Genomic DNA, 25,017 nt, shown 5'->3' with positions numbered 1-25,017 from the left:
AATATATTCTTTGCTATTTTATTAAAAAGGTTACAATTACAACAACAATTAAATTTGTAACAAATCTTTCTTTGTAAAAACTAAAGTATACATTTTATCATACGTATTTCAAAGTTAAGGATTCATTAGTTTGAATAAAGCCTACATTGGAACAAACACTGACATCTTTGATTATTTTTGATAAAACATAATATATACCGTAAAACTTCAAATAGTTGCCCGGGCTTTTATTTTCCCAAATCATTGAACTGCACCGGCTTGTATTTTAGACAGGCGTCTATATGAGACAGGCCTTTATAATTTAGTGTTGAGATGTTGTTCATTGAGTGTAGGCCTAGAGTCTCTAATCTCTAAAAATCTCCAAATGCTCCACGTGAAACTTCCGACCTTTTACTAATTGTCAACTGATTTTGATTAATATGCGCGAGGGAGAGAGACCAAGACAGCGCTCGTGTTGTTTGAAGACGCGCTCTCTCTCTCTCTCTCTCTCTCTCTCTCTCTCTCTCTCTCTCTCTCTCTCTCTCTCTCTCTCTCTCTCTCTCTCTCTCTCTCTCTCTCTCTCTCTCTCTCTCTCTCTCTCTCTCTCTCTCTCTCTCTCTCTCTCTCTCTCTCTCTCTCTCTCTCTCTCTCTTCCGGTGCACGCTGGGAGCGTTTGGGGTGGTGAGGGGTTTTACGGAGAGGTACTCTTTTCTATTGGCTTTTTCTTCTAACTTCAAAACTGAGTAAATTTGATATTAATCTAACATTAAATCTAGTAGTACAGTTTTTTTAGTTTGAGGTTAGTTGACGCGTTGTGGGTTTAGTATTCGCGTGGCGAGTACAGGGATGGCATCGCACCAGGATGTGCGAGCTCCGTCGCTGTCGCTTCGTCACGGAATAAGATGCATCACTCAAGTGGGTATAACCGTTGAGGATGTGTTGCTGGATGTAGCTGAGCGAGTGGGATATGAAAACATCATTTCCGCGTCTCGGATGAATAAGGCCGTGGTGGTTTTTTTGAAAGAGGAACTACTGGTTAATCGGTTGGTAGAGAGCGGCATAGTGGTAAGTGGAGCTTTTGTGATTGTTCAACCTTTAGTATCTCCAACTGTAAAGGTAGTAATTTCCAATGTGCCACCATTCATTCCGGATGACGATATACAGCGTGAGCTTTTGAGGTATGGAAAATTTGCGAGTGGAATCAAGATGGTACCGCTTGGATGTAAACATGAGTCTTTGAAGCATGTGTTGTCGTTCAGGCGGCAGGTGTTTATGTTTTTGAATGCCCCGACTTTAAACGTGTCTTTTCGTTGTGTTTATGAAGGAAAATCGTATATGTTGTATGCGAACACTGGGGAAATGCGCTGCTTTGAATGTGGTGCTGTAGGACATGTAAGATTGGCATGCCCGCAAAGAGAAGAAGTGATAAATGAGACAGGTCGAGGTAATGATATGAATGGTAGTGTGGAGAAAATTGTGGAAGAAAGAGTGGAAAATGAGGGTCAAAATGTACATAATAACAAGGATTTAGGCAGTGTTGGGGCTGAGGGGGAGACTAATACTATTGAAGTGTCAAAAGTAGTAGATATTGTTAATGGTGAGAGACAGGTGGTTGAGGAGATGGTGAGGACGGAAACTGAGAGGAGTACAGAGCAAGTGGAGAGGGTGGAAGGTGTTGAGGAAGTGATGTTGGTTGATAGTGATCAAAGGAGAGTGAGTTCAGAGGGTAAGAATTCAGGAGAGATGGTTGAGAATGAAGAAAGTGATGATGATTTGTCAGATGGATCAGATGTGTCAAATCTATCTCAGATGGGAGGTGACCAGTTATACGCTTTGGAGGAAATAGATGCTTTTCTGGATGAGACTTTCGGGAAAGTGGCGGAAGTGAAGGATTACTTTACTGATACCAAGAAATTTGAAAGATCTGTATTATACTGGATGAAAAAAGTTGGAGTGGATAGATTAAGTAGGAGGAAGAGGTTTCGTCTGAAAAAGTTTGTCACGAAAATAAGAGGGGGGAAAACCCAGAAAAGAAGGAAATTTAAATGATGTATAATTCACTAAAGGTGTTTCTATTTCTTCTTTTTTCTCTGTCTTTGTTCTCCCTCCATTGGAACATTATTATGGAGTTTGTAAGAATAGGATCCTTAATCATCAATGGGGGAAGAGATAGGGTCAGAAGAGCAATGATTTCTGAATTTATTAAATTAAATGATGTTAAAGTAACTTTTTTACAAGAAACACACTCTGATAGTAATAATGAATTGGAGTGGTATAGATGGTGGGAAGGAGAGTGTAAATTAAGTCATGGAACAAGTGCTAGTATGGGTGTTGCAATTCTCTTCTCAAAACAGTTGGATTTAAAAATTGTATCAACAATAGAGGTAGAAAAAGGAAGAGTGTTATTAGTTATAGCTGAAATTAAAAGTGTTAAATTTCTTTTTGTTAGTGTGTATGCTCCGAATATAGGATGGCAGCGTGAAATAACATACCAAAAGTTAAATGATGCAATAAAACAGCATGATGATGGCAACACATGTGTTGTAATAGGAGGTGATTGGAATTGTACAACACATTTCGTATTAGATAGGAATGGGGATGAGCCTCACCCGAAATCTAGTAACTTACTACTTGATATCATAAATAATTTAAAGTTGATAGATGTGTGGAGAAGTAGGAACAGTCTGGTGAAGCAATATACATGGATAAGGATATTAGATTCTGTTGTGACAGGAGCGAGATTGGATAGGTTATACATAAGTAAATCAGAAATAAATAGAGTAGCTAACACTAATATATTACCGAATGGATTTTCGGACCATCATATGGTTACTTTAGATTATAATGTTGCAAAAATTTCAAGACCTAAATTTTATTGGCATTTTAATGAAAAATTATTACAGGATACAGATTTTTTTGAGAAATTTTGTAGTTTTTGGGAAATTTGGAAACAGAGGAAAAGTAATTTTGAAAATCTGACTCAATGGTGGGAGGTGGGAAAAGCACAGATTAAAGTATTTTGTCAACAATTTTCTTATAATGCTACTGCTATAATAAAGAAAAACGTGAGAATTTTGGAGATTGAGATTAACGAAATAGAAAAAAAAAATGATTGATGTGAATGATGAAGATGATGATGGTTCAGTGAATGTTTTAAAAAAGAAAAAAATGGAGTTAAAGTCATTGTTGGAACAAAGAGTTAAAGGTGCACTTGTCCGAGCTAGAATTTCATCAATTAAAGAAATGGATGCTCCAACGGCTTATTTTTTTGGACTTGAAAGGAAGGAAGCACAAAAGAAATGCATGCTTCATCTTAAAAGGAAAAATGGAACTATCACTTCGGATCCAATGGAAATGAGAACAATGGGCATTGACTTTTATAAAGAACTGTTTGGTAAAATGGACTGTGATGTTGGATCTATGGACCAATTCTTAAGAGATCTTCCTAAATTAAGACCTGAGGATAAAGATTCATTGGACGTAATGATTTCTTTTGATGAACTTTCAAAGGCGGTCAAACAGCTCTCTACAGGAAAGTCACCAGGAATTGATGGGTTAACAGCGGAGTTTTACAAAGCCTTTTGGGGTGTCTTAGGAGAAGATTTGTATAATGTATTTTGTGAATGTTTTAAAAGAGGTCGTCTACCAAATAGCTGTCAAAGAGCTGTGCTATCACTCTTGCCAAAAAATGGAGATCTGGGCTTGTTGAAAAATTGGCGACCAGTGTCTTTAATGTGTCTAGATTATAAAATTTTGTCTAAATGTCTAGCTAACAGACTAAAAAATGTTTTGCATGTTGTGGTGGAGAGTGAACAAACTTATTGTATTCCTGGGCGGACAATCATGGATAATTTGTTTCTTATGAGAGATCTGATTGATTTATCTATTACAAATAATCTTGATGTGGGTTTTTTATCTATTGACCAAGAGAAAGCTTTTGACCGGGTAGGTCATGAATACCTTTTTAATGTGTTGAAGACCTTTGGATTTGGGGAGAATATTATTTCTTGGATAAAAATGCTTTATGAAGATGCTTCAGTTATGCTTAAGATAGGAGGAGGTCTGAGTTGTCCAATCCCTGTTAAAAGAGGAATTAGGCAGGGATGTCCTTTATCAGGACAACTTTATAGTTTAGCCATAGAACCCTTACTGTGTAAGCTAAGAAATGAGTTACAAGGTATAATGATACCAGGAGATAATTCGGGGCTAAGGTATTTTGTGTCTGCTTATGCAGATGATGTAAATATTTTTATTTCTGGTCAAAATGATATTCGGACACTTTGTAAAAATTTAAACCTTTATGAAAAGTCTTCTTCAGCCAAGGTGAACTGGGCGAAGTGTGAAGGGTTTGCTGTGGGGTCTTGGGTTGATAAGGGGCCACCTCAACTTCCCGAAAGACTGAAATGGGGAAAGGAAGGTTTTAAAGTTTTGGGGGTGTATTTGGGTACTGAAAAGTATAAAGAAAAGAACTGGGAGGGTCTGCTTGGAAAGGTTGTCGCTAAGTTGTCTAAGTGGAACTGGCTATTGCCCGAACTATCATATAGAGGTAGAGTCCTAATCATAAATAACTTGACTGCCTCTATGTTATGGCACAAACTGACTGTGCTGGAGCCACCGGATGACATCATTAAGGAGATTCAGAGGAAGTTGGTGGATTTTTTCTGGTCTGGTCAAAAATGGATTCCCCGGCCTGCACTTTATCTACCAGTGATTGAAGGAGGGCAAAGCCTAATAGATGTACGAAGCCGCATAAATGCGTTTCGATTGCAAGCAGCCCAGAGACTGTTGTACGAGGAGAACGTTGGGTGGATTAATGTTGCTTGTGCTCTTCTGCGGAAAACAGCTGGTTTATTGTATGATAAGCAGCTTTTTTTATTGCAAAGTGATGAAGTGGATTTGAAAGAGTTGACACCTTTTTATAAGTCAATGATAACAGCTTGGAAAAAGACATTTATTGTACACAGAGATATTTTACAACCTGAGGACTGGATAATGGGGGAACCACTGTTCCATAATCCATTAATAAGAACAAGGATTTTGTCCTCTAAATCTGTGGAAAGCTGTTTTGTGAAGGCTGGGTATGTCAAGTTGGGGGATCTGAGAAGCGGTGATGACTGGAAAACAGCGGAGTCTTTGCAGAGTGTTACGGGGTTGAGATCTCTTCGACTTCTGAGACGAATAATGGAGGAGGTGTGGGCAGCTCTACCTGGAGCTTGCAGAGAGGCACTGTCACAGGAAGGGAATGGGCACTACACATTTCCACCCATTAAAGTATCTGCTGCGGTCCAAGAGGAGATGGAGGAAACTGGACATTCGATTTTAACATTTGAGTACCCTAAGTTGGGGAGTTTTCAAGATATTAAGAAGAAAGAACTCTATGTAACGTGTGTAAAGGTTACTCATCAGACTGTGCTAAGAGGAGTGAAGACTTGGAGGTGGTCAGAAGTGTTTGGGACAAACTTTAAGGCAGGTTGGAGGTCTCTATATAAGTCTCCTGTTGAAAAGCGTACTGCTGATTTGCAGTGGAGATTGATGTTCGGGGCTATAGCTACAAACAGACACGTGGCACACCTGAATCCGGCAGTGGGGACAGAGTGTTTATTTTGTGGCTTAGAAGAAACGGTTAATCATTTATTTATTGATTGTTTTAGATTGGAGGGAATGTTTAATTTTTTAACACAAATTTTTATAAAGTTTGGGGAGAATTTTTCTTATCAGAATTTTATAAGTGGTCCAATTTATAACTTTCAAGAAAGGAGGAAAAAGTGTTTACTGAATTTTTTGTTGGGATCAGCTAAGTTGTCCATATGGAAAACCAGAAAAAATAAAAGGTTAGGTACAGGTCCAATCAATGCTGAAATGGTACTAAAAGGGATGATAACAGCAAGAATCAAGATAGAGTATACATATTATAAATTGGTTAGTGACATTGTAATGTTTTCTGAAATTTGGTCAGTGGGGGGAGTACTTTGTGAAGTTGAAGAAAATGAAATGTTGTTTTTAAATGTGTAGAAATAGGTATTTAATTTATGAAATGACATTTTTTGTAAGAAAATTGTATTGAGGTAAAAGGACAAATGGTCTAATAAAGATATTGTTAAGCCTCTCTCTCTCTCTCTCTCTCTCTCTCTCTCTCTCTCTCTCTCTCTCTCTCTCTCTCTCTCTCTCTCTCTCTCTCTCTCTCTCTCTCTCTCTCTCTCTCTCTCTCTCTCTCTCTCTCTCTCTCTCTCTCTCTCTCTCTCTCTCTCTCTCTCTCTCTCTCTCTCTCTCTCTCTCTCTCTCTCTCTCTCTCTCTGCTCGTAACGCGCCCTGTCAAGCGCAGCAGTCATTCTATTCTACATCACTTACCGATCAAAAAAGGCTTTGGCGGCCGCCAAACATCGGCCGATCTGACGGTTTTAGAAGATTAAATACAACCCCAAACTAAAAAACAGACCCGGCCTCTATTTGAGACCGACCTTTATTTACCCAAACCTGCAGCCACACCAGGCGTGTAAAAGAGACAGGCGTCTATTTGGGACTCAGCTATTATTTGAAGTATTACGGTATATATATTTAACAAATGAGCAGAAATTGGCGAACAAAAGCTTATTTGATGTGGCTGTAGTCTATTTTACAGTAAAAACGTTATAATCGATCCAAAACTAGTCAACGAAATGTTGTCTTTCATATTTCGTCTGTAACATAGGCATATTGTTTCGCCCGATCTCATGAAATTGCGTATCTATATCACACATTTTATTTCTTGTCCCATTTATACGCCCAAAATAGTTGCGTGCATATGATACGCACTTTGTCACGAATCACACAAGGGAAGCAGAAAATCCATTTGCGGTATATTTAGTAATAAGGGCAATCCAAAATCATAGTCATCCAGGCAGGGGTCAAATATCCAAAATCAATCAAAACATAAGAACAAAAACAAACAGGAAAACAGACCTCAGAAGTGGTGACATAAAACAACGACTCCGTACACATACTAACACAGACAGGGAATATACAGGTCCTTCTCAAATTAGCATATTGTGATAGTTTATTATTTTTCATAATGGTAATGATAAAAATTCAACTTTCATATATTTTAGATTAATTGCACACCAACTGAAATATTTCAGGTCTTTTATTGTTTTAATACTGATGATTTTGGCATACAGCTCATGAAAACCCCAAATTCCTGTCTCAAAAAATTAGCATATCATGAAAAGGGTCTCTAAACGAGCTATTAACCTAATCATCTGAATCAACTAATTAACTCTAAACACCTGCAGAAGATTCCTGAGGCTTTTAAAAACTCCCAGCCTGTTTCATTACTCAAAACCGCAATCATGGGTAAGACTGTCGACCTGACTGCTCTCCAGAAGGGCATCATTGACATCCTCAAGCAAGAGGGTAAGAAAGAAAGAAATTTCTGAACAAATAGGCTGTTCCCAGAGTGCTGTATCAAGGCACCTCAGTGGGAAGTCTGTGGGAAGGAAAAAGTGTGACAAAAAACGCTGCACAACGAGAAGAGGTGACCGGACCCTGAGGAAGATTGTGGAGAAGGACCGATTCCAGACCTTGGGGGACCTGCGGAAGCAGTGGACTGAGTCTGGAGTAGAAACATCCAGAGCCACCGTGCACAGGCGTGTGCAGGAAATGGGCTACAGGTGCCGCATTCCCCAGGTCAAGCCACTTTTGAACCAGAAACAGCGGCAGAAGCGCCTGACCTGGGCTACAGAGAAGCAGCACTGGACTGTTGCTCAGTTTTGCATGTCATTCGGAAATCAAGGTGCCAGAGTCTGGAGGAAGACTGGGGAGAAGGAAATGCCAAAATGCCTGAAGTCCAGTGTCAAGTACCCACAGTCAGTGATGGTCTGGGGTGCCATGTCAGCTGCTGGTGTTGGTCCACTGTGTTTTATCAAGGGCAGGGTCAATGCAGCTAGCTATCAGGAGATTTTGGAGCACTTCATGCTTCCATCTGCTGAAAAGCTTTATGGAGATGAAGATTTCATTTTTCTGCACGACCTGGCACCTGCTCACAGTGCCAAAACCACTGGTAAATGGTTTACTGACCATGGTATTACTGTGCTCAATTGGCCTGCCAACTCTCCTGACCTGAACCCCATAGATAATCTGTGGGATATTGTGAAGAGAAAGTTGAGAGACGCAAGACCCAACACTCTGGATGAGCTTAAGGCCGCTATCGAAGCATCCTGGGCCTCCATAACACCTCAGCAGTGCCACAGGCTGATTGCCTCCATGCCACGCCACATTGAAGCAGTCATTTCTGCAAAAGGATTCCCGACCAAGTATTGACTATTGAGTGCATAACTGAACATAATTATTTGAATGTTGACTTTTTTTTATTATTTTTATTAAAAACACTTCTTTTATTGGTCGGAAGAAATATGCTAATTTTTTTAGACAGGAATTTTGGGTTTCCATGAGCTGTATGCCAAAATCATCAGTATTAAAGGAGAACTCCGGCGCCAAATAAACCTTTGGTCTAATAAAACATTGGTACCTAGTCAACCGTTCTCTGAGATTTGTTTTCATGATAATCGAATGTAAAGAGTTTTATCTCTAAAAACTGTTTAGCGTATAACACTAGTAATGGGGGCATTTAATAAGTAAAAAGAAATCGCTAGTTTATACCACTAACAAGGCTCAAAATAGCCCCACACTAACACAGTAACATAATGAGAGTCTCTACATGCAAAACGAAGCATTGAGAACTTTGTAAGTGTACAGACCGTTTAATAAGAAGATAAAGATAAAGACAGTCCACTTCGTGTATACAGACAGGAGCCATCTTTGGAAAACAGACTCGACTAATCAAACCACGAACGCCATTCATACAGTTCAGAAGTTCACTGAACTTCATACAGTTCAGCTCACTTTGCACGTCGTTCGTGGTTTGATTAGTCGAGTCTGTTTTCCAAAGATGGCTCCTGTCTGTATACACAAAGTGGACTGTCTTTATCTTTATCTTCTTATTAAACGGTCTGTACACTTACAAAGTTCTCAATGCTTCGTTTTGCATGTAGGGACCCTCATTATGTTACTGTGTTAGTGTGGGGCTATTTTGAGTCTTGTTAGCGGTATAAACTAGCGATTTCTTTTTACTTATTATATGCCCCCATTACTAGCATTATACGCTAAACAGTTTTTAGAGATAAAACTCTTTACATTCGATTATCATGAAAACAAATCTCAGAGACCGGTTGACTAGGTACCAATATTTTATTAGACCAAAGGTTCATTTTGCGCCGGAGTTCTCCTTTAAAACAATAAAAGACCTGAAATATTTCAGTTGGTGTGCAATGAATCTAAAATATATGAAAGTTTAATTTTTATCATTACATTATGGAAAATAATGAACTTTACCACAATATGCTAATTTTTTGAGAAGGACCTGTATACACATATCTAACAAGACTAACACAGAACAGCTGGGAACAATGATTACGGGGAACAGCTGAGTGCAATGAACTGATGAGTGACAGTGACAGACAGAATGCTGGGAAATGAAGTCAAATGTGAAGGACACCGTTATAGACAAGGGAACACAACCAGACACTGACATTTATGGCGTGTAATACACACGTACTCCACATTCCTAATTCTACCCAAGGGGTTTACAGTGCGTATCATTAGCATTTTCTGCCGTATAAATGGTACGAGAAATTAAATTTGTGCTATAGATGCGCACTCTCATAAGATCGTTGTTTTTTTGATATATTAGGACATATAAATGTTAATTTGCAGTTTAATACGTTGCTTATACAAAGACATTTTATTTCAACATATTTCAGTCGATTTTTACTTATTTCAGTATAGCAATATAGTTTGGTAAAAGTTGTTAAATTATTCACACACAGATGCGATTCATATTTAAACAGTCTTTTTGCGGTTTACATACACTATTCCATATCACGATTAGAACAAAGCACTTAATAATAAAAAAATTAATATTCACAATTCTCAGATGGATCCTTTGCTCCTTGAAATTAATTTAAACCAGAACTTCTGATGTAAATTTCCCAGGATTATTCCTCACAGCCTCGCAAGACAACGTAAAGTACTGTAATCTTATTAAATTTGTTGTGTTCTATCGAGTTGATGTGGGCGTTGACACGTTTGCATGGATCGCCTCAGATCATTTGCGTTTGAATAGCATGCGCTCTCCGTGGGCGTGTTCACATTAAAAGATAATAAGCTATAATGAGCTGAAATGAGAACGACTGACATCTCTCTCTTTTCATACATAAACAGAGAATATTTGTTTTTGTTATGAATTAGATCATTTAAAAGTACACACCTAAATGATTATAAAGATATATAGCTCATGCCTGGGTAAATAGTATTCGCTGAGTTTTGTTTAAGTTTAGAGAGGTGCTCCAAAAAAAAAAGTTCACAGTGACGGAGAGCCAGAAAGCACAACCTGTTTATTTTCTTTATTTTACGAAAGCTCAATGTTTTATTTCGATTGTAAGTGGACACATAAAAAAGAAGACATTTAACAGTTTATTTTTTCATATTTCTTAAGTCTGTATGACCAAAAATGACGGAGTATTTTAAGTCTATTTAGCTGCTATGTGAAAAAAATCTAGCAAAACGTGCCGGCGCGTTTGCCGACCCCAGGGGGTTAATGAAAATTTTGTCATCATTTACTTACCCTCAAGTTCTTTCAAACCTGTATGTATTTCTTTCTTCTGCTGAACATAAAAGAAGATATTTTGAAGAATGTCAGTATCCAGACAGTTCATGGACCCCATTGACTTCCATAGTAGAAAAAAGTCAATGGGGTACATCAACTGTTTGGTTACCGACATTGTTCAAAATATTTATGTTCAGCAGATGAAAGAAATCCAGAAAAAAATATTATGGAAAAAATAAAATGGATTTCACAGGACCCTATAAACCTCAGAAGAATGAAATTGCAATGAGATTTTCACCTATCACTGTGATCAATGTGGAAGCAGGTGTGTTGGGAACCTTTCGGCGTGGGATGTCACTCCTCATCGACACGACCTGCACGCCACCTGTTCCGATCAAGAGGGAATAGGGTGTTTGAAGAGGATTTCAACCATCAAATTCATTGCATATCCCAGCTGGCATTCGACTGACATTAAACGTTTAAATGTGGTTGAAATAATGTCAGTTTATGAAAAAACATTAATTCAACGTTAAAACAACGTTGAACACCAAATAGTTGAAGTTGACGCACTACGGATAGAAATATCGAAACATAGAAATATCAAAGAAATTTGAGTTGTACGTCAAATCAACATTATTTTTACAACCATTACTTTTAAACATTTTGTTGAAATATATCAGTAGAAAAATAACGTTATTCAAACATCCAATTTGCAATCTGATTTGCAAAATCTAAACAAAATTCAACGGTTATCCAACACTGGGACCTGACGTTGATTCAACAGTGACTCGACGTTAAAATGCCAGCTGGCCAGCATGCGTTTCTAAAAAACCTGCACCTGGTTGCTTGGAGGGGTTGATCTCCACAACTCGCTCTTCGACTTCAGTTAGCACACCTTCAGACTGAAAGAAAATTGGACGCAAATGCAATTTGGTGGACACATTAAGAAATCTTCAAATAAAGCAATAAAGTGATTCCTGAAGCCACAAGATCCTTCCTCTAAATGTTGACATGGCAGACTCACCACCACTTTCAGATTCTTTCTAATTGCGTCATTGCGATTGGAGCTGTATGCTTCAGCTTCGATCCATTGGTCATGGAGGTCCATGGGGATGATGACGAGAGGAACAGCTACGGAGGACATGGGGCCAACGGCAACTGTAATCTTCTCTTTCTGTTTTTTTCTGGCACTGCTGCAAATACCCTCCGACGTCTTGAATTTGATACGTACCAGCTGGAATTAAGACAAAACGGGATCTTCAGCCGTTCAATTTAACCCTTTAAAGCCTGACATATAAACAATAGTCAGACAAACACCTCTATTTTATTAAGACGCCCAAACTGAGCAAAAATATGCTATTTGTAGCAGATGCTAATATTTATATCGATAAAAGTTCTGATTGTAATGTAAAAGCTTGTGATGTAAATAAACAAGATCTTTTCAACAGTACAGCAGACTACTTACATAAAATGCATAGACATATCAGTCGTCACTCTATATCTGCCAATAATGTCTTCGTAAGATAATATTCAAATGCTTAGGTTTATGATCAAAGCTCTGTAGTTTTAAAACTTAGAGTATAATGCAGTACAACAATTGAGAGATACAACAAAAGCCTGATGGTCATATTTGATACTCACATTTAAAAAAAAAAAAAAAAAGATGTATGGATAATCAAGTAAACCTAAGTTTCCTCAGTCCAGTGTTTATCTTGAACAGTATCAAAGTTATTCTTACTTTTTTTAATACAAAAATTATAATTTGCTTGATAAAAATCAGTGCAATTTCACAGCAAAAAGACACAATAATCACTAGCTGACGGTGGACGTTTGTACAATTATATAAGGCCTTTTACTTGCTAAAAAAAGTCTAAACTATTAATCAGATGACAGAAGGCATGTAGTAGATAACGTGCAACAGGATTTTCAGCTAAGTTTTGATCCTGTTGATCATTTAAAGGCCTTAGAGATTTGCGTATCAAATATTAAACAGCAGGCTCTAAAGAGTGAAAACAATGTGATCAGTAAACTGCACATACTTTAAGCATCTGATTGCTGTAATTGTGAACAATAGCCTTTATTTCCAGTTGTTCATTCCGCACTGCTGAATAAGGCATCCTCAGGTCGATAAAAAAATCCTTCTTAACGGTGATTTCATAAGGACTTGCCACACATATTCCTGCATTGAAAATGAGGGAGTGTCAGAATAACAGAATAGAGTGTGATAAACAGAATAATAAATTAACTAGAGCTGTGCTTTTTACCGAGGGTCTTGGACAGGCTGATGGCTGTGATCTGCCAGGTTGTGATGGAGTCTTTCAGGAATATTCCAGTTCTTAAGGCAGACGTTTCATCGCTAGGTACAAATGAAGACTGTCTCATGGCCAGATCTTTTCAACATCTATAGCCTATCATGAGTATGTTTGTTTCATTCTGTTCTGATGTGGTTCTTCCCTTTGCTTGTTAGTTTCCATGGTTTCAGATTAGTTACACACCTGTTTCTGTTCCAGTTAATTATTTTACCCAGTGTGTTTAAGCCATTAGTTTCCCTTGTTCAGCGTTCGGTCTCGTTTCAGTTTGCATGGTTGTTGATATCTAGCTCATGCATGTTCTCGGTTTTTATTGATTATTAAAGACTGACTTATGCTACTCCATATTCGTGCGATTCATTACAGCCACCAATTTGTTACATTGCCAGTTTCTTCAGGATTTTGCAAACTAATCTCCCACACTATTTACCTTAAAAATGATAGCATATCAATAAAATTAATGTTTGAAGCTTATTTTTAAGACAATACAAATGTGTCCGACATTTCCTGTTCCCTTTCAGTCGGTCACGTTTGACATACCGACGTATTGGGATCACATCAGAGAGCCCCAATCATCTTCGAGTGCAACAGAATGAGCCAATGCACAAGATTTGCATCTTGCACTCCGTCCCGCATAGGAAGTGGATGCAAGCACCTGTTGTCTTTCGCTTCGGAGCATAACAGATCTTTCTGTATGCAGTCTCTGAGAGTACTAACAGTCAACGAGTGTCAAGTGTTCTTCAGGAAGAAGCCTCTCCGGTGTTGGTGTGACAGCTCGTGCCGCGGTGGTCGCGAGCTCACAGCTCTAAAACTGCTGTTTTCACAGTACTGTTTGTTTCCGAGGGCGTCTTCTTGGAGATCGCTGTTTTTTAACAGCAGAGTAAGTGCTTCACTGTGGCAGCTGGAGATGAAAACTCGGCTGCGCTGCCTCCTTCTGGGAGAGTAGCGTTGCCTGAGCCTGATCCAGAATTGACAGCTCCTGGGTAGGGATGTAACGGTACATGTATTCGTATTGAACCGTTTCGGTACGAGGCTTCCGGTTCGGTACGCATACAAACCGAACGATTCCTCGGACCATTTTTCCTGCCGACAAAATCCGCGCTGGCGCGACCACCACAACGTTGCGCAACATCAAATGGCAAACGTAATGAAAGCGGAACGAAACTGCGCTACTCATTATATTGTGCTTAACGGACCGTTTATCAGTTCGGACCAGCAACATCTGTGCAGCGCGAGCCGATCTTGATCAAGCAACACTGTTACTACACAGCGCTAAGAGATCCAGTGAAGAAAACATTTGAATTCGCCACTGAAGTAATAACATCGCTGCGAGATCTAGTGAGAAGCATTCAAATTTCTCCGTTATTAACCGTAGATCTCTATTAGATCAAACAGCGCTGATGTGGAAACCAGGAGAAACATTAAGTCCACAGATCAGCAACATTCACCATGGATTTAATATAGTAACACTAACTGTAACCATGGAAGTTTGGCTGGAATAGTGAAATGCTTTCAAGTACTTCACACATCTTTTTCCAGCACTTCAAAACTCAAATATTATATAAATATTATATATATAAATATAGGCCTATATTTAAATGTTATTTTTAATGTGATGACCAAAACATTATTTGTTCATCCTTCAAAGATTGCCCCCATTTATAAACCTGAAAGTTTCAAGATGTAGGAAATCTCTAACTTATTTAAAAATATTTTTTCTTTTAATAAATAGGAAATTTCTCTGGCATTTATTTCTTTTTGCTGTATCGAGAATATGCCGAACCGTGACACCACTGTATCGTATCGAACCAAACCGTGAACCGTTACACCCCTACTCCTGGGCCGCCAGGAGAGTTGGGCTTGAGTGGAACCACCGTTTCCCGAACCCTTGAGGCTGGACGATTGGTATCTCGGGCGGGCCGTGCTGGTTCTCAGCGCGCCGCCCCAGTGCCTTTCTTTGCGGTGTGCATGAGGAGGTTACCAGGTTGTGGACGTCACCTTTTTCTTCCAGAAACATAGCTGGTACCTCCTCGCCCCCTCACTACCGTTGACGGTGGTTCGGCCAAAGGTTACGTGGATATTCCTCTGGTCTGTCGTGATGCAGCTGTGTCCGTTGACCACTACTTACTGGAGGGGTAATCCGCATCTCCTATCCAAAGCCTGTAAGTTCTTGTCTGTTCTCACGGGCAAGGCTTACAGAGCCTGTGGACAGGCTACTTCCTCCTTGCATGCCACGGCGGTGCTGCAGGTCCATCAGGGCAAAGCACTCATGGACATGCACAAGGGTAGACCTGACCGTGAGCTCATGGCTGAGCTCCGTACGTCAACTGACCTCACCCGGAGGGCGACGAAGGTTGCCGCACGTTCAGTTAGCCAGGCGATGTCCACACTTGTGGTCCAGGAGCGCCATCTCTGGCTGAACCTGGCGGATATGAGGGAGACCGACAAGTTCCTGGACTCCTCCATTTCCCAGGCCGGCCTTACGGTAATGCAGTAGAGGACTTTGTCCAGCAGTTCTCTGCCGCCCAGAAGCAGACGGAGGTGATTCTGGCCCGGATATGTGCCCAAGGTTCCTACCACTCCCTTCCGGGACCAGGTAGTAAACCTGCAAGCACTGCCCTTGAAGGAGGCAGACCCAACCCTAGCTTTTCTCTGTCCGGTCCTATACGTGGACAGAACGCAAAGCCTCATGACCTCAGACCACCTATTTGTCTGTTACGGAGGCCAGCAGAAGGGAAAGGATCTCTCCAAGCAGAGGATGTCATCGTCTTGTCGTACCAAACCCAAGACGCACCATGTCCCTTCAGGTTGCAAGCCCACTCCACTAGGTGTGTCATTTCTTCTTGGGCGCTGGCACAAGGTAAATGGACTGCATTTATATAGCGCTTTCAACAGACCCATGGCCACCTAAAGCGCTTTACATATTGCCTCACATTCATCCATTAATTTACTCATTCATAACAATTTACTCAGTCAGCCATGCAAGGCACCATCCAGCTCGTCAGGAGCAGCTGGGGTTAGGTGTCTTGCTCATGGACACCTCGACACTTGGTTGAATCACCACCAATTGAACCACCAACCTTCTGGTTTGTAGACAACCTACATGAACCACTGAGCCACTGCCGGCCCAACACCCGTATACTCGCTTCCCATAGCCAGTAAAACACAGGAGACCCCGCTCAAAATGTCGGCTTGCTGCGCCATTCCCCTCCTATGGACCGGTGTTGCCTCCCCCTACATAGGCCGGAGCCACCTCAGTAACATTCCATATGTTGTACTGCCCTGATGTACATCTCTGTTCCCTCCAGGGAACGAGGGTTGCATATGTAATCGCGTTTTTTTTTTTGGTAGAACAGCATTACGGTTCTCACAAAATGTCAAGTCAAATTTATTTAACTATATAATCTTTCACTCACCACGACTGTTTTGGAGGGCATGGAGGTAGATTGATCTCCTCCCAGAGCCAGGTTTCAGGGAACTGTGTACGTACCAACACGTCATCTGGTTCATCATCAATATCATCTTCCTCACCTGAGCAAATAAACTAGTGTACACTTCCATTCAAAGTTTTAGGGCCAGTAAGATTTTTTTTTTCTTAAATATGTTTACTCAGCAAGAACACAGTAAATTGATTAAAAATGTAGAATAAAGAAATTCATAATGCTACAAAAGGTTTCTATTTCAAATCAATGTTTTTTTTTTTTTTTTATCCAAAACCTCAAAATAAAGGATCACAGCTTCCACAAAAACATGAAGCAGAAGAGACTATACTTTAAAAGTTTAGGATCAGTAAGATTGTTTAATTTTAGTGTATTTATATCATTACTTCAACTTGAAGCTACATTTAAAAAAAGTTTTGAGATGCAAGTCTAATATTGGAGAAAAATAATAAATATAAATGCAATTTAGGGATGGGACGGTATGAAAATTTCATATCACGATTATAGTGTCCAAAATTATCGTGATTATCAATATTATCACGGTTTTGTTAAAATGAGATGAAAATGTTCAAAAAGAACTGATGCTCACACTGAAAATATTTCAACAAGTTTATATTTGAAAATCAACAAACAACAAATAAAAAAAGCAGCTCTATGCAGTTTTTTAAGCAAGATTCTATTCTGTTCCATTTCCTTCTTTATAATGACCGTCGTCAATAGCAACGCATTATTACACGGCGCGCACATCCATCTATCACAACGGACGCTCGCTCTTGTTTCATTCAAATACAACTTGCCGTCTTGCGTCCCCCATTTTTTATTGTATTGAAAATGAAATCAGAGTTGATTTATTGTTTACAGAGTTTGATAATATTGTTGTGATCATCTTGTCTGGACGATTGTTTTGTACGCTGTACAAAATGGATTTATAAACAGGTAAGATTTAAAACATTAATCTCAATTCAATATGTCCCCGTAATTATGTGGTAAAAATAAAATCGGTGTAACAAGTGTACAATGAAACTATACATTACTATCCCTTAAAATGTCACTCTTAATAATAGTATTGTTTGAAGTTGTTCGTTCGTCTTTGGCTCAAAGCCACTTGCTGCGAACCTTTCTTCGCGTAAGCTGCACGTTTATTTCAAGTGGGTGACATAAAATATTTCAACTCAAAACAATATTTCGTGCCCAATTATTTCCCAGACGTAGTTTTGGTATTGAGGTCCAAGTTAACTTGCCTTGCGTTCGCTATACAACACTGGGTGATGGCCACACAAGACGACTCGGAAGATTTGAAGTGTTTCTATTGCAGCGACTTTTTGTGCAGACAGGGTGACCATCCTCGATCAAGTTTCCCTCAGGACTTTTGTAAAAGCCAAAATATGACCACACCTCAGATTTGGTCCTCTTAAAAGGCTAGAAAAATCTCCCGAGCACAGTCACTGCCTTCCGCCATTCCTTCTCGAAAAAAAAAAAAAAACATTGCGCGCTGCGCCTGCGTCAGACTGTTGCTGGCTGGACAGGGTTTACAGTGAGTTACTAAAATTGCGATAATCAAACACCGTTTTAATGACAATTACATTTTAATAGATAATACTAACCGTCAGTACATTTTATCGTGGTTTATCGTGAAACCGGTTATCGTCCCATCCCTAATACAAATTCAGCTAAAAATCACACTAATGCTAAGTTTATTCTGGTGGGTTGCAATAAAATGAGAATTTGTGATCATAATATTGTCATAATATTGATTTATGATTACAAGCTATAATTAATCCCACATGCACTCAAACTTTACAACTGTTTCTACATATTATAATATGCGTAAATTAAATTTAGGACATAAAGCAAGAAAGAAGCGTGTAAGAGTAACGCAGGTGGATAATTCTCCTGCTGAAATCACTGAATGATTGAGAGCTGTGAGAATGCATTTGCAAATGAGGCAAAAATCTTACTGCGGGACAGATACATCTCCTCCTCGCCGGAGTACGTCCTCCTGTGGTCTTTGATCACTTTGCAGCAGTGCAGGAAGGCCTGGACACATTCCTCTCCATCTAAGATGTACGTGGATCGCCGTTCACACGAGTAGTCGAGTTTATTCTCTTGCATGCCGTCCACGCAGCACTTCTTTAGTTCTCCAGAGTATTTACCAGCTGAGAAAACAATGTTAGTGTAGAAGAGATGGAGAGCAGACAATGAGGGCAAAAGGAGAGAAACTGCATACAATTATCTTCAATAAAACATAGGGCTGCACGATTTGAAGGGGATATCTAATTGCAATTTTTTTTAATAAAAATTGCAACTGATTTAAAGCTGCAGTCCACAGTTTTTCCTCTTTGTCACCATCTCTGTTCAAAATCTGCAATTGCAGTTATTCGCGGAATTATCAACTTTACGTGAGTTGTACCTCGGCATGGCACAGCACGGATGAACACAATGTTTGAGGAGAGTGTGCGGCTGTCAGACACCGCCGGTGTCGATACTGTCGTTCAGAATCACAGATTATTCTTTTTGGAAGTATGACCAACATAATAATTTTCACCGGAAAATGTCATCTGAACAAGCAAGTAACATCCACTTTTGTTCTGGTTCAGACTTTGCAGTAAATCGCGCTGATTAAATCAAAAAATCGCTTATCATATCACGCAAAACCGTGAAAATTATACTTTGTTCTCAAATTGTTCATGTTAACAACGTCAGCATTGCGTGACTAATTGTAATGTCCTTCCGATATTATCCTTGTTTTTGCATGTTTTTTTTTTTTGTTTTTTTGTAAGTTAGTTACTCCGAAGTCCGAACGAAGTGTTTTGCATTTTACAGCGGGTGAATCTCTAGTTGTCACTGGTGATTGTCGTTTGAACCTTTCTGGATCCGCCATCAAATTAATAAGTTTAATTATATCAAGTGCTGTGAGAAAAGGCTGTAAATCTCCACCTCCAACATCCTCACTCGCAATATAGCTTATACTAACCGAGACCTTTCTTTATGTGTACAGATGTGTGTGTACAGATGTGACGTAATGACGCAAAGACATGCTCGAATCTCCCACGGAAATCCACCAGTACCACTGGAGTTAAAAAACATTATTACAAGATTACCGCTTTGAATCGAGCTAAGGCAAGCAGATAGTTTTGAACACTGGCTGGTTATGTATTTTCTCAAATATGTTTTTTGGATAACTTTTAACCCCAAAATAGGTACGGACTGCAGCTTTAAAATGCAAATGTTAAAAAATCTAGGTTTGCTGTGCTTGTTTTTTTTTTAGGGCTGACCAATTTGGCCAAAATGTTGATATAACTAAAAAGTGGCTAAAAAATAACATGGCCATACAATAATAATAATAGTTTTTACAATTGTAATATTTCACTGTAAAATACAAACATCAAGTATTTAATAAAATAATATACAAATTAGTATTACTACTAAATAAAAAAAATAAAAAAAATCTGAATACAAAATATTTCTAGTGTAATATTTCACTGTAAAATACAACCAATGGAGTATTCAGGAACAATTATTTAATAATAACAATATAACAATAATAATATTTTACATTACAACTGTAAAATTGCAATTCTATTATTTATGGCTGTCTTAATTTCTTCATTTTCAAACGTTAAACCACAGAACGTTTATTTTGACTGAAATAAAACTATTCTTTACCCAAAGTTGTGGTGACTTGCAGAAGACTCTCGGCTCTCCGTTTTCTCTTAGATGGGGCAGGGCACTCGTTATCTACAAGAACATGAAATATTTCTTTAGAAATGTAGAGCAAAAGAGAAAACAAAACAGTTCAATTCCAACTAAAGGAATCAATCAATACTTGTTCTGGTGTTGGTTCCTCCTGCAGTGCTGGACTCAAACATCAGACCTGCATCAGTGAAAACCCCCATACTGTCCCTTCCACCTCCTGCCGTACAGCCGGTGTCATGCTTCTCTATGATGTCCCAGATCTAAAACAGGAAAGAGACTAGGTAATTTTAAGTCTGAAACTACTAAGGTTATTGTACATGAGGTTAATTACCTTAGTCTGAGTGAGTCTGTTCTTGTCATTAAGGACATAAACACCCTTATCTACAGCGACCAGCCCAACTTTAGCCCCAGGGTCTCCGGTTATTTTCAGGCTGAGCTGATCTCCTGGGCCAAATTGCGCCTGGTCCTTTACCTCAACTTTGAGCTGCGATTAAAAACAGTAAAGAGATACTTAGAAATTTTGATGGTAATGGGATAACTTTTTCTTGGTCAAGGTTAATCAGTTCACCCACCGTTCCCATGCACGTGTCCTTCACGTCGACCCAGACTGAATCAGACACCACCTCAGACGAGCCCACATGATAATAAGCCACAAAGCGGAAGGACGGCACCATGTCTTTGGTTACAGGTAGAGACAGAGTCACTAGAGCGTGTCCACTCCTCTTAAATCTGTTTGCTTGAACAATCTGACCTTTACTTAAGATCTGTGGGAATGAAGATACATACAGCCAGCGTTTATCATAAACACATTTACGGTAATGTGATCATTTATTTGAAAAATTAGTGGCATTTGCCAGGTACAAAGACAATTTGTGGCCACATTAAATATGGCTAAACTAAATTTACTTTAAAGTTCACTTTTAAGTGCAATTAGTGCCTTTAACTTAATTTATAAATGAATAAAACTGATAAATGGTTTTAACACATCCACAAGAGGAGGTGTTATTCAACTAAATATGTAGGCCTATTCCACAAAAAGTTGTAAATTTTATAAAGTAGTGCCACTGCTAAGTCGCTTAGACTCCAGCATGGATGTAGGTTTTAAAAAAAAAATGGCAATGCATGCACATGTATGAATATAATTTGCATAATAACTCATCCCTAAATGGATGTAAAATATTTAACTAATATCAAACATCTAAGATGTACAAAGTAGTGTATGAGCACCAATTGCATCATGTGATCCTCACCAAATAGGTGAAATCCTGGTTTGTCACTCCGGGGCTGTTTCCCAGATTCAAATTAACTTTAATTTGATCACCGATCTGAAGCTCTGCAGCATCAATGCCAATGTGCAGGTAGTTCTTGGAACCGCCTTTGGGAATGTAGGGCAGAGCCGTCATCTTTCTTATTGCCTGCTGGTCGTCGTTTAATTGTGGATCTTTGGTCTTTGCCTGGAAATAAACAATTATTTTACAGGTTTGCGAAATTTCAAAAGTCAATAAGACTTTGAGATTTTTCACTCAAGCTCAGATCTTACAGTGATCTCCAGTGTAGAAGATCCTCCTGGAGTGTTGACGGTAACCTTCGCAATGCCATTGGCTCTAGTTCTGCCTCTGACCCCTCCAGGATTGACTTCCACTTCCACATTTTGAGCAGGCGTCTGGTCAGGATTTGTTACATAAACCTTAATAAGAAATAAAAAGAAACATTAAACAATAGCTTAATGTATCTTAGATCAGCGGAGAGGAGTATGATCCCGTTCTTAAATTTTTAGTCAATTTTTTCATAGCTTTATACCGAGACATCAAAGGACATCCCAGGTTTGAAGAATTGTGGTGTTCTTTTGAAGTAGATGGTGTACGGTGACGTCACGATCTGAATGCCTCTTCTGTGAGCTTCCACCAGTTCACTGCCTGAAACACACAAAGAGTCATTTTTCCAGCTGAACAAGGCCAAAGTCACCTGTGCTGCTAGGATATAAAGACCTTGTAGCAACTCTCAAACAAAAATCCAAAGGTTGCCGCCTCTTAGTTAAATTTTCTTACCAGTTTCTGTTAAAACACTGGCTGAAATGTAGAGTGACTTCCCAACTAGCTGTTGGAGATCTAGGAAGGTTTCCTTGACCATTCGTCCTGTCAGCTCTGCCTCTCCTTCTCCATCAAATATCTACAGTGTGACAAATAGTGACATCAACTCCCTGTACAGTAGTTTTTTACTATTTCATAATTTCATTTTATAAAATTAGATTTTTATATAAAGATTTTTTTAAACTATTTTACAGTATTGCTGTAAAACAGTGGTCGCAAACCCTATTGCAATGACATTAAAAGGTATACTATTTTATAAAATTAGATTTTAATACATTTAATTCTGTCACAGTCAGTTGCAATCAAGAAGTCTTGTTGAGGCAGGATAATAGCAACAGTCACTTTTATTAACAATAGCACATGATAACGCAGGAATAACGCAACCAACTAAATATCAGCATATGAAGGCTATTTATACACACTAAAGAGAGGGATAAAACATGGAACAGGTGAGATTCATCAATAAACAAATGAGTAAACATAGCAACCAATGAACTGGGACAAGTGAAACATAAACTAACACAGGAAAAACTAGGACGTACAAACTAAACAGGAACCTCACATGACATATACATTCTTAATATTTTAAAAATTATACTGTTTTTTTACAAAATTACTATAAAAGAAAAAAACTTTGTACTATTTTACAGTAGTACTCTAAAAGTACTCACAAACCCTGTTTTGCACTTGCGTTAGGATTGCGATACGAATTGCACATCTCATATTTTTTGTTGCTTAATCTTTACGCTAAAAGAAAACGCATATTCATACTGAAACTGCAGTTATGGTGAACTACAAACAAACTGTACAAGCGATGCCTTTTTGTCTCCAAACGAATATGTTTGCGTTATGTGGGATTATAATATATAAATGTATAAATAGGACTCGCCTGAACCCTTTGCAGTGAGGCAGCGATGCTGATTTTCTTCTCGTTGTCTATCACACCAAACACCACAAAAGCACTTCCTCTAACCTTATTCCCAAACAGGTACCTAACAAAACAAATATGATGTCAAAGTTACATTTGAGTACATCGCTTGTGATAAATCTTCAAACAACCACTTCAAACACAAACTACTACTGAAGAGTACTAAATTGCATGTTTGCACAGTGAAACAGTGAAATAAACAACTAAACTCCTGTCTTACTTAGCTGATATGCCTACTGTGAGAGAGCGCTCATTCACATAGAAGAAGGGTTTGCTTGGATTTAAGGTCACTTCAAAGCTCGGCAACACTGCAAAAATAAAACAAAAGTTCAGCGATTATTACATTTTTCACACAGCTTTAACAATAGAATAATTTGTTCTCGGTAAACGTACCATATTCCATAACTTCAAACTCAGTAGTGAAGTTCTTTTGCGGTGTGTTTGTGTATTTTGCGATCAACTTCCAAACCCCAGCACTTCATAACAACACCAGCAGAAAACACAAGAGTCTTATCAACAGAGACTGCCTGCACTATGATAATTGATAATTCACTGATTAAACTTCACTAAATAGTGCAACAAACCTGGCAATTTCAGGCAAAGCAAAGTGTTCGGCCCTGATGCCTCCCCTTGGTAGGAATTTATCTCTGTCGAGTGTGATGCCTTGAGGATTCTTGTTAAACAGTAAAAAAGCAACACAAATTTAGTGTCAAGTGGAAGCAATTATAAACAATATAGGTGCTTGTTACGGTTCAGTTATTTCATCTATGCTTGTAAATTTAGTATATAACTGAGTACCATGATATCGACTGAGACAGAAACTCCATCAAATGGATGTTGATCAGGAGTTAAGGAGAATACCCTGTAATTAACTGGAAAATAAGTTGTAATCAAATATTACTTCATAAGCTTCATTTTATGCAAAATGTAATGCATATATCTTATGATGCTTCTCCATGGAAAAAAGCCTCCTTTAAAAGACTGTATTTTTACATGACTGGGAAATATATCAAGTTCTCGACATCCTCTCTAAAATTAAAATGCAAGGCTGTGCTAAAGGACCTTAATGTATGTGTGATTCTCTCGTCATAGAAATTATAATAACTTTTAGTAATAATTTATCAAAAGAACTTCCAATATCACAGAATAGATAGCAACAAAACAAGATTTTTAAAACCTTTTAAGATTCCTTAATTTGATAAGCCAATTAAAGCATTGTGACCCATTAACTAAACCCAAGTCTTACCTGTGCTAGCAGGCGTGTAGATGGGCTTGTCTGTCTGTACAAATATATATCCAGTCTGGAATGAGACCATGACCACTTTCTCCAGAGCGTGAGATGGAAACTGAGCTTGTAGATACACATACTGCTTCTCCAGAGGATCATCAGAGAAATAGTTCTGATCATCAGGGATCTAAAGAACAGAAAATCAGTCTGAATTAAATCTGATGATAAACTAATGAGAAGCACTGCACTGTATAGAGCTCTCACCTTTATATCTGTAAGGATCTGGTAATTGTTTTCTCCATTCAGTGTCACTGTTTTGGACAGTATCTCCAGGTTCTTCTTTGGGTGGTTCTTCACTGAGATCCTCACGTTCAGATCTCCTCCAGAGTAATCCTGAGCCTCCACAAACACATTCTCTGAGGAACCCACTCTCAGCAAATTAGGAGCTGACAGAACATATCTGAGGAAGTGAAAATTAAGATTTATATTTGTCTATCACAAGAAACAATCCTTTTTTGGACGTTTCGAAAATTAATGTACTTACAGCGGGTCACATAATGTGAGCAAAGGGAAGCACAGAACGATGGCAGTCAGCGTCACTACATCCACATGCATCATGTTCACCTGCTCCTGTGTTTGTGACTTAAAGCGGAGCATTGTTTCGACTTTTATCATTTATCCATGTCCCTCCTCATTTCAAGATATCAT

At 38.7% G+C, this 25,017-nt stretch overlaps 1 protein-coding gene across 1 annotated transcript in view; it reads right to left on the bottom strand.

Moving 5' to 3' along the window:
* The window catches only part of LOC130105878 (complement C3), a 43,604-nt gene extending 18,587 nt beyond the window's left edge, over positions 1 to 25,017 (bottom strand). The window contains exons 1-23 of the mRNA XM_056272077.1: positions 24,854 to 25,017; positions 24,574 to 24,769; positions 24,328 to 24,496; positions 23,880 to 23,953; positions 23,666 to 23,754; positions 23,475 to 23,557; positions 23,302 to 23,389; positions 23,043 to 23,145; positions 22,112 to 22,232; positions 21,864 to 21,979; positions 21,604 to 21,750; positions 21,314 to 21,517; positions 20,636 to 20,827; positions 20,395 to 20,547; positions 20,194 to 20,323; positions 20,034 to 20,105; positions 18,326 to 18,523; positions 16,344 to 16,458; positions 12,883 to 12,974; positions 12,658 to 12,797; positions 11,643 to 11,852; positions 11,457 to 11,520; positions 10,917 to 11,003 (exon numbers count right to left, since the gene is read on the bottom strand). Coding sequence (XP_056128052.1) covers positions 10,917 to 11,003; positions 11,457 to 11,520; positions 11,643 to 11,852; positions 12,658 to 12,797; positions 12,883 to 12,974; positions 16,344 to 16,458; positions 18,326 to 18,523; positions 20,034 to 20,105; positions 20,194 to 20,323; positions 20,395 to 20,547; positions 20,636 to 20,827; positions 21,314 to 21,517; positions 21,604 to 21,750; positions 21,864 to 21,979; positions 22,112 to 22,232; positions 23,043 to 23,145; positions 23,302 to 23,389; positions 23,475 to 23,557; positions 23,666 to 23,754; positions 23,880 to 23,953; positions 24,328 to 24,496; positions 24,574 to 24,769; positions 24,854 to 24,984 — 2,974 coding nt within the window. The 5' untranslated portion in view covers positions 24,985 to 25,017. The remainder of the gene's footprint in view (positions 1 to 10,916; positions 11,004 to 11,456; positions 11,521 to 11,642; positions 11,853 to 12,657; positions 12,798 to 12,882; positions 12,975 to 16,343; positions 16,459 to 18,325; positions 18,524 to 20,033; positions 20,106 to 20,193; positions 20,324 to 20,394; positions 20,548 to 20,635; positions 20,828 to 21,313; positions 21,518 to 21,603; positions 21,751 to 21,863; positions 21,980 to 22,111; positions 22,233 to 23,042; positions 23,146 to 23,301; positions 23,390 to 23,474; positions 23,558 to 23,665; positions 23,755 to 23,879; positions 23,954 to 24,327; positions 24,497 to 24,573; positions 24,770 to 24,853) is intronic.

Source organism: Rhinichthys klamathensis, unplaced genomic scaffold (genome assembly GCF_029890125.1).
Source record: "Rhinichthys klamathensis goyatoka isolate OS25496 unplaced genomic scaffold, OSU_Roscu_1.1 h1tg000330l_1, whole genome shotgun sequence".
NCBI lineage: Eukaryota > Metazoa > Chordata > Actinopteri > Cypriniformes > Leuciscidae > Rhinichthys > Rhinichthys klamathensis.
This window is presented reverse-complemented; position numbering and strand designations above follow the sequence as displayed.